Raw genomic sequence first — 9,887 nt, 5'->3', positions numbered from 1 at the left:
TTCGGTGCACGATGACGTCACTGCTAAAAGAGAAATCCACGACATCAAACAACTTCTCCATTGTTCTAGTTCAAGTTATCTATTTTTTATACAAAATATTTATCATTTTATCGCTGTTATTATGCAAAATAATTGCATTTTATCGAATTACTAAGTATTTGAAATGACGAAATAATTAATTAACCTCACTTTTGATCAACTCTAGCGTTAGTTTGTTCGCGTCTATAACAGTTTCGGTCGGAAAATCATGGCGTCTTCGCAAGATGCTTGGTATCTTTCGCTGCTGGGTTTAGCTGAGAATTTCCGAACTTCCAGTCCACCTAATATAAAATTCTGCATACAATGCTTACAAGCGGTTTTCAACTTCAAACCACCACCTCGAGTAGAAGCTCGGACACATTTACAGCTTGGAAATATACTAATATCTCACACCAAGAACACCGATTTAGCTCGTAATCATTTGGAACAAGCCGTAAGTAAAACTACGAGTTTATTCTACGTTTTGTGCTTATTTTCGGAATCTAATATCTGTAAATGGTTTCAGTGGCGGTTATCTCAAGGTATTAATGGATTCGACGATGTGAAATTCGAAGCTGCCAGCGTTTTAGCTGATTTATACGAACAACAGAGCCAGTCTAATTTATCCAAACCTATACTAAGAAAAGCTATCGAGTTATCGCAACATAACGTTTACTGGCATTGCAGATTAGTCTTTCAATTAGCTGTAAGTATTTCAACGATGATTCGGTTTTTATTACGTGTTTTCTAATTACATCGTTTGTTTATTTTATGCATTTATGTAGCAAATCCATGCAACGGAGAAAGACTACGAATCTGCAAGCAGGCTCCTCGAAGTAGGTGTAGATTATGCTCATATTTCGTCTGCCAGTTACACGAAAGTTTTATTCATGCTGAGTCGAAGTATGGTACGTAGAAAAATACTCGTTATCATCGTTCATCTTGTAAATGGTTTCTATAATACGAATATATCTGCTTTATAGCTTCTACTCATCGATAAAAAAGTCACCGAAGCTTCGTCTTTACTGAACACAGCAGGTTATCATGTCGAAAACTGGACAGGAAGTCAATGTCAAAAGGAATATCTGAAAGTGTTTTCTCTCTTTTTACAAGTAAACCGAGATTTATTACCGAACTTGATCAAAACTCGGTACGTTTTTCTAAACGAGTGTGTTCCACAGGTTTGCCATTACTTGATGGGAGGTCAAGTGAAAAGTGTAAAACCGTGTTTGAAACAATTACAGCAGAGCATGTTAACTATCATGCAGCCATCTTGGCCTAGTGATGAAGGTTTGTCTCGTACAGTATTTTTTTCACCTCGATTATCGAGTTTCGTTCAATTTATCGATATTTTTTCAGCGAGCGGAGGATCAAACATGGGTGATATGTTCATGTGGATGCCTAAAGAGCAGCTCTACGTCGTTGTCTATCTTGTAACAGTCATGCACAGCGTACAAGCTGGCTATATGGATAAAGCTCAAAAATACACGGACAAAGCTCTCACACAAATCGAAAAACTCAAAGGTATAATTAACTCGGAAGATCGAAAATTACTAAAAAATATTCAACTAACCTCGATCTTTCTCCTGCTCATTATAGTGGTTGATAACAAACCGATATTATCGGTATTTCAATTAATGCTGCTCGAACATATCGTCATGTGTCGTTTCGTGATGGGTAACAAAGCGATGGCTTTGCAAGAAATGTCTCAAGTGGTATCGCTCTGCAATCAGTATCCCAGACTGTTGCAATCTCATCGTCCCCAGATTCATACGCTGATCGGATTATACGCCATGAGTATGAATTGCATGAATGCCGCCGAAGCACAATTCACTACAGCTATCAAGGTGGAGTATTTAATCAAATCTAAGTGCATCGTTTCGTCCAAAATTACTGAAAATTATTTCTCTTTTTTCAGTTATCTCAAGAAAGAGAACTGTGGACTTTCGCCAATTTGAACTTAGCCATCGTATATTTACGTCAGAAAAGAGATCAAGAGTTTAACGCACTTTTCGAAAGAATCAACCCCGAATCGTTAACCACTCATTCGCATAGTCTGCGAGCTGCAGCTTATTACGTTCAAGGGTTACAATCGTTCTTCCTAGCCAGATATAACGAAGCGAAGTAATTCACTGAAATCTCGATAGATTCGTATTTTTATGTTATTCACACATCGAGCTAATCAAAATGTATCCATATTTCAGACGATACTTGAGAGAAACGTTGAAAATGGCCAACGCCGAAGACCTCAACCGATTGACTTCTTGTTCTTTAGTATTATTAGGACATATTTTCCTTTCATTGGGTAACAGCCGAGAAAGTATGAATATGGTTACACCGGCCATGCAGCTAGCTAGTAAAATACCAGATATTCACGTTCAATTATGGGCCTCAGCTATTCTAAAAGGTAAACAAACCTTATCTCTTTTCACCTACTCGAACTCCAAACTAATACACCTTTACCTCTCGCAGATTTATACAGAATGTGTAACGACCCAGCTCGCGAAAACGAAGCTTTCCAAATGCACAGTAATTTCTCCCAAGTACTGCTTAACGATCACTTCACATCGTCTAAAATGCCCGAACATAATTTAATCAACTGGACCGAAGGTAACTTACCTACCGATTTGACGGCCGATACCAGTATTAAATCATCTCCTCTATTGTGATGAGCGCCACGACGACTGAATTCTGTTTATCGATGTTAATAATTGTGCCAATAATGCTTTTTATTATTTATTTATTAAACATAATTATCATTGTGATGTTTTTGAAAATCTCTTTGTTGAATTCTGTTTTCCTATCGTGATTTACAAGCAACATATTAGATTTTGTTTTTCTTTTTTATAAATTAGGTTTTTGTGTATATAATATTATTTATGTATTTATTATTTATTATTTCGAAATTTATGATTTGACGACATTACTTCAAATTGAAGGTACTTTCTTGTTACATTCATTTATTGATTACCTGCGGATTAAAGAAAGCTTTGAAAACGTAATTATAATTTTTAACAGTTCAAATATAATATTAAGATTTATTAAGATATCAAATTTATTATTTTGTTTTTCACTCAATTGTTTGATTTTTTCAGTAATTACGTCTACAGTAAGGAATCGAAGCACCGAAGCTAAATTCAAAGCTTCAATGAGTGATCAAAAGCGATTAAATAATTACACTCCGTTGAAACTTCAAAAATTTTTAGATAATGGCGTTTTTTTAAATGGAAAATTTGAAGTTTTGAGAATAAAAATGCAAGATGGAGTAAAATAAATAATATATTCGTAATCAGCGATGCTTAATTAGTAATAATCCACTCTTCGTGCACTGTATTAGCTTTTGATTAAGGCTAAAACGCCAACTTTTGCAAATTTCCATTTGCCCCTTATCATTGTATAAATAGGCAACCCAAACGACACGAAAAATATGCTCGCTTTATATAGTCGATTTTGACGCTAAAATATACCTTTTTTTACTAGGAGAATATAAGATATTAGGAGGTTCTTTACTCCTAATATCAAAAACTTTGGAATTTATTTTTGAGCTTTGGAGCACAAATGGGGGTGTACGTAATATCTTCGAGGGGGTTTTCGGACACTGGGAATCCATTTCTGGAATCAGTTCTCCCCTAAAGTTCAAAGTTTTCTAGATAATGGCGTTTTTAATGAAAAATTTCAAGTTTTGAGGATAAAAATGCAACATGGAGTAAAATAAATATCATATTCGTGATCAGCGATACTTAATTAGTAATAATCGACTCCTCGTACAATATGTTAGCTTTTAATTAAGAAAATAACAAAAAATTTTGATAATTGGGATTTGCCCCTTTTTATTGTACGAGTAGGCAACCCAAACGACACTAGAAATGCTTCGCTCAAGCCGTATTTTGACGCTAAAATATACCTTTTTCATTAGGCGAATATAGGATATCAGAAGGTTCTATACTACTAATATTAAAAATTTTGGAATTTTTTTATGAGCTTTAGGGCTCAAATGGGGGTGTACGAAATATTGACGAAGGGGTTTTCAAACACGGAGAATCTATTTCTGGTGTTGGTTTTTTTCCACGATGCAAAGTTTATGAGATAATTGCGTTTTTTATGGAAAATTTACGATTTTAAGGGTGAAAAGGAGAAATAAATTTGTACGTACGACGAATTCGTGATCAGCACCTTTTATTTAGAAAATAATATTTTGAGAAATTATATTAAATATGAGCGTTTTGAGGTGATGCTTACCTTTAGTTGAGTACGTAGTATTTTCTGCCTTGTATCTTCAGTTAGGCAAAATGATCAACAGGAATATATTTCAGGTTGCATAAGGGCTAATTTGCAGGAATAAGGATTCGTTACAGATGGCTTACGTTCTTCAGCATTTTGAACCCTCCTCTCCCCCCCCCTCTTCTACATACATGCCTTCGAGTATGGTAAAATAAAAAATACCCTCCAAAAAAATGAGAAACTTTTCAAAACATTCAGACACGTGCCTTTAAAAACTTTAAAAAATTCAAATTGAGAAAATGTTCTGAAAAATTCAGAAAAAAGTTCAAAAAAATGTGTAAAAAATTCATGTACCTATTTAAAAAAGTAAAAAGTAATGAGAAAACTTTAGTTGAAAATTCAAAAAACTGTTGAACCTATAAAAACAGAAAAACTGAAAAAAAGGGGAAAAGCTTAAGAAAAATGTTGCAAAAACTCTCGAAAAATTTTGTGAAAAAAAAACCAGAAAAATCAGTGAAAAATTATGAAAAACTTGAGACATTTTGCAAAAACTTTCCAAAAGTTTGTAAAATATTTTTAAAAATTCATTGGGTAGTAATTTTACAGAAATTAAAAAAAAAAATAAATTAGGAAAACTCTATGGAATAAATTTAAAAATTTTGCATAAAATATAAAATAATATCTAGAAAAATTTGCGATGCACCTTCAAAAATTCCACAAAAACCTCGAAAAACTTAAGAAAAACTCAAACAGTTTTGCAAAAAAAAATGTTCAAAAAATGTAGAAAAATTCATCAAGAAATCTGGGAAAACTTTAAAAGAAAACTAATGTTATAAAAAGTTGCAAGCTTTTATATACAAATTTCAAAAATACTTGAAAAATTTGGAAAAATAATACATAAAATTTCAGAAGAATTTTGCAAAAAAAACTCCAAAAATTTTGAAAAAACTAATAAGTTTTGTAGGAAAAAAAATCTCGAAAACCTGTAAACAAAAATGTGGAAAAATTCATCGATAAGTTAAGAAAAACTTTTTAAAATGTTGAAAAAACGTTATAGAAAACTTTGGAACTTTTGCAAAAACTATCAAAAAAAGTGAAAAATATGCCTGAAAGCTCAAAAAAATTCAAAAAACATGCGCAAGAAACTTGACAAAAATCCCAAACAAATAGGCTAAAAACTCTCAAAACTTTGCACCCTTGAACGTAGAAAAATTGATCAAGAAATACAGAAAAACTTCGTAAAAAATTGAAAAAGTTGGAAAAAATTCGAGAAATTTTGCAAAAACAAGTTTATGTAAAAAAGGTAAAAAAATGATGAATTTAGATAAACATTGAAAACATTGGGAAACGTTAGATAAGTATAGAAAACTTGCAAAAAATGTAGAATGTAGCAAAAAATCTCAAAAAAATGTTGCAAAAGCTCAAAAAGTTTTGAAGAAAATTCATTAGGTTTTGCAAAAATAATTTCAAAAACTTTTTAAAAAGTTGATAAAGAAATTGATGAAAATTTTGCATAAAATTTAGAAAAATGGTACATTATAAAGAATTTGAAAAAAGTTCACACAAAATTTTATAAAATGTGGGTGAAAAATTGATAAAAACTTGTTGAAAAATCTACATATTCAAAAAAAACTTGCAAAAAATGGGGAAAATGTATTAATGAAATACAGAAAAATGTTGCAAGCAATTCTTAAAAAATGTTCTAGAAATTTGACAAAAATTCTGCTAAAAATGTTGAAAAAATTTGCCAGAAATGTTCGAAACGTTTTGCAAAAATTCTGAAATGTTCGAAAAGTTTTGCAAAAATTCTCAAAAAAATTAAGAAGTCTAGAAAAATTCATTATGAAATAGAAAAAAACTGCTTAAAAACGTTGCAAAAACTCGAAAAAATTTTCAAAAAGTTTAGTAAAAAAATCCTTGAAAATCTTGAATAAAAAGTAACAAATAATTTTAATAAATAAATTGAGAAAAAGTTTGCAATAAATATAGATAAATGTTATAAAAAAAATTTTCAAACATTTTTTCATAGATCACATGATTTATGAAAAATGTCGAAAAACGTTGTAAAAAACAAGAAAAACTTTGAAAAAAGTCAAAGAAAATTTTGTGAAAAACTTCAAAACAATGTTGGTGATTTTTACCCATCAATTTTGCTCCATCCCCTCTTAATTTTGAACAGAAAAAATTGACAATCAATTCAACTAAATCAGTTCTTCTTTTACTACACAAAAATAAAACTGAACTAAATAATCAAATTAAAAGAACTATTTATTTACATTTTGGTCATTACAGTTAAAATAACATTTTGAGCTACAAGACAGTTACAATGTATTATGCAGATACACGTATAAATAAATTAAATAAAAATCAGAGTGACTACATCCTAAATAAGATATTTTTGCCAGTTAATCCATACATCAAATATGTATTCAGGTAGGTATCTTACTGTACATTTTTCAAAAAAAAAAAAATCATTAGAATTAATAATTCTCAACTCGCGTTATTCATTTTCACATCGAAGGAAAATTCAAACGTGTTCGAGCTCATTGAAGAAAAAAAAAGCCAGGAAATATAAATTAAATACTTTAAATATCAGTTCGCTTTAAACAGATACGAACCAATAAAAAGATAATTACTCTCACGTATTTTTTTTTTTTTTTGACGCCGGAACCAGACTTGCCAACATACGTCTAATTAGCCTATTAACACGAATTTCATCAGATAGGTAGGTAAACGCTAAAGCACCTTTAATACTTGGGTAAGTATTTAATTGTTATACTCGGTATGAGAATAATCACGAATGCGTTAAATTTCATCTAGTTCGCGGTATTTAACTCGACGATAATTGAGAGAGTAAGAGTAATAGAGAGAAAAATCTACCTACAACGAAAACATTCGCCTTCGCGAGTTCGGTGTTCGGTCCGGCGAATATTATGAAAGTAGATGCCTTCCATTGATACCTTATTCGATAGAAAACTGGCTTATATCATAGATATAGTATAGATAACTCGACTTGCACTCGCGGACACCATTTTTGGGGGATAAAACTCGTTCTACGCAAGCGACAAAATGTCACCATAAATGTCAACTTTCATTTTCAATAACAAGTTTTATACACGCTACAAAAATAAATGCAAACCTGGCTTAAAAAAACACTTTCTTTGCATTTATTTTTAAAGCATATCGAATCGTTTCGTATTCGCGACGAATTCTAAATTCAATCGTACGAAATAATTCGATAAATTAGAAAAAAAATTATCTAAATTAAAATTACAAAAAAAAAAAAAAAAAAAAGGAAGAAAAACATGTACAAAAAAATAATATAAATTAAAAAATATTAAATAAAAAATTGTTTTATACAGTCTCAAGACGTCTTAAATTACGTATTTACATTAAATATACATACAAGAGTAAATTAAAAAGAAAAAAAAATGACTTGGCACAAAATAACGTCTAACTAGAAGACTTACTCGACAGGCAGTAAATCACTAGCTTTGCTTTTTTTCGTCTTCACGCATTTCCCTCTGTAACAAATCTCCGTCTCGAGGGATATCTCGGTCGTGGTCGAGGTACCTATGAGTTTATTTGGGAAAAAAGTCTCTAAATTGTCTTCGGTAGTTGTACCTATATCGGAAAATTCGCCCGAATTTGGATACGTCGTCGTGGTCGTAACTTCATCGGTGATTTCAGTAGGATTAACAGCGTCGTTGTTGTTTTTATTATTATTATTGATATTGTTTGTATTACTACTACTAATCGTATAACTAGAGGAACTATTATTAGTGGCGGTATCTTGGTGACTGGAATCTAGTCCCAGAATATAACCGATGTTGTTTTCAGCCGAAGATGTGTTATTGCGTTCGATATTCACGCTTTTCACAGACTGATCGTTGCTGTTGAGGAAATCGCTGAGCATTTTATCGAAATTTCGCTGCAGGTTTTGATAATCGTCTTTTTCAGTCGTCGTCGGTTTCAGAGTTACGATTTCAGCCGACGTTGGTTCGGTCGTCGTGATGTACGAGTCGTCGATCGTCGTGGTAGAGGTTGATCTGATTTTGGAGAAGGTGACGTGCGATTCGTCGATGGAGCCTTTGCCTTCGTCAGTCTTTGGTAGGATTTTCGAGTCGAGAAGCGAAACTGAGTTATCGGTGATTCGACCCAGGTTTTGAGATTCGGCTGTCTCGAATACGTCTTGGGGACGCTGCTTGATGCGGATTTTCTTAACCCAGGTGCCGCGTCTTCGACCGGGAGCCTGTGGAAATAGTGACACATTAGTCGTGGAAATGATTTTTACATAGGTACAATAAGAGATAGAATTTTCCAAGTACATATTTTTTTTTTCAATTTTTCTGACTCATTGGCTAAGAATAATTTTTTTTTCAATTTTTCTGACTCATTGGCTAAGAATATTAGTGATTGGAAAATTAATGCGAAGGAAAAAAAAACACTGGAATTATTGCCAAAAAAAACTTCGATTTCAGTCCCGATAATTCAAATTTTTTCAATTTTCTGGCTCATGATCCAAATTTTAATCTACAAGTATTTTATACAAACTCGTGTGCCACTTTCTTCAACTAGTTTTTGAAAAGTTCATCAGTTTTGAAAATTTTTTAATAAGAATTTGATTTTTACACTCCCTCCCTACCTCTCTGCTTTCACCTTTTCGGTCAATTCCACTCTAAAAACATTTTTTTCTCAACAGCACAGCAGGTAAAGAAAATTATTACTTTCAAACTAAAATTTACAGGTCAACATATCTCAAGCATAAAATTCCAAATTTACTATTATTTTTGAAGATGTGAGGGGGAAGAAGGTGCATGGTTTAAGATACTTGAGGGGAATCAATTTTCTACTCAAGATAAGATTTTTCAAATGGAATATGGAAATCATCAAGGATTGTTCCTATTGTCAAATCAGCTCAATGTTGGGGTTGAGTTCATCAATTTTGCTTAAAAATTTGGTGGAGAAATTTCTCGTCATATTGGACACGACGACACGAGATGTATAATTGTTCGGAGCTGCTACAACTTGTAGAAAATCTGTTTGTAGCACGTTCTAGGTGATGAGAGTAATTTCAAAGATTTCAAAAATTCCAAGTTTTTTAAAGGGTTGCAAAATTTTGGAGCTACAAGGTAAGTGAAAAATTTGAAAAAAATTTCACGAATTTTTATAATAAGTACATAATTTAAAATAGGGCTTTTTTAAGAGGGGCATATGCCCTCAAAAACTTTCAAAAAAAAACTTTCAAAAATTCCAAGTTTTTTAAGGGGTTGCAAAATTTTGGAGCTACAGATGAGTGAAAAATTTGAAAAAAAATTCCACAAATTTTTATAACACATATTTAAAATTAAGGCTTTTTTGGAGGCATATGCCCTCAAATAACTTTCAAAAATTCCAAGTTTTTTAAAGGGTTGCAAAATTTTGGAGCTACAAGGTAAGTGAAAAATTTTTAAAAACCCCATTAATTTTTATAATACTTACATAATTATTTAAAACCAAAGCTTTTTTGGGGGACATATGCCCTCAAAAAACTTTCAAAAAAAACTTTCAAAAATTCCAAGTTTTTTAAGGGGTTGCAAAATTTTGGAGCTACAGATGAGTGAAAAATTTGAAAAAAAATTCCACAAATTTTTATAATACATATTTAA

General features: G+C 31.7%; 2 protein-coding genes across 3 annotated transcripts in view; one reads left to right on the top strand and one right to left on the bottom strand.

Annotated features, from left to right (window-relative positions):
- The first annotated feature begins 69 nt into the window (after positions 1-69).
- Mau2 (Mau2 sister chromatid cohesion factor) lies at positions 70-3,072 on the top strand. The gene is made up of 10 exons (XM_065353974.1): positions 70-472; positions 545-724; positions 804-926; positions 1,002-1,130; positions 1,200-1,308; positions 1,378-1,542; positions 1,618-1,865; positions 1,937-2,142; positions 2,223-2,425; positions 2,491-3,072. Exons 1-10 carry the CDS (start codon positions 248-250, stop codon positions 2,685-2,687), a joined length of 1,785 nt encoding a protein of 594 aa, XP_065210046.1. The 5' UTR covers positions 70-247; the 3' UTR covers positions 2,688-3,072.
- Positions 3,073-6,489: 3,417 nt separating this feature from the next.
- The window catches only part of LOC135841607 (putative mediator of RNA polymerase II transcription subunit 26), a 137,129-nt gene continuing 133,731 nt past the window's right edge, over positions 6,490-9,887 (bottom strand). For both annotated transcript variants that reach the window (XM_065358638.1, XM_065358637.1), the window contains one exon: positions 6,490-8,491. In XM_065358638.1, the coding sequence (XP_065214710.1) occupies positions 7,706-8,491 (786 nt within the window). In that variant the 3' untranslated portion in view covers positions 6,490-7,705. The remainder of the gene's footprint in view (positions 8,492-9,887) is intronic.

This window comes from Planococcus citri, chromosome 3, assembly GCF_950023065.1.
Source record: "Planococcus citri chromosome 3, ihPlaCitr1.1, whole genome shotgun sequence".
NCBI lineage: Eukaryota > Metazoa > Arthropoda > Insecta > Hemiptera > Pseudococcidae > Planococcus > Planococcus citri.
Note: the sequence above shows the minus strand (reverse complement) of the source record. Positions and strands in the feature narration are given on the sequence as shown.

Bases quoted from the DNA above. Each gene is read 5' to 3' on its own strand.
- Mau2 (XM_065353974.1), top strand. From the start codon at position 248: ATGGCGTCTTCGCAAGATGCTTGGTATCTTTCGCTGCTGGGTTTAGCT. The intron at 473-544 runs GTAAGTAAAACT...AAATGGTTTCAG, and splicing joins GTAATCATTTGGAACAAGCC to TGGCGGTTATCTCAAGGTAT. The intron at 927-1,001 runs GTACGTAGAAAA...TCTGCTTTATAG, and splicing joins TCATGCTGAGTCGAAGTATG to CTTCTACTCATCGATAAAAA.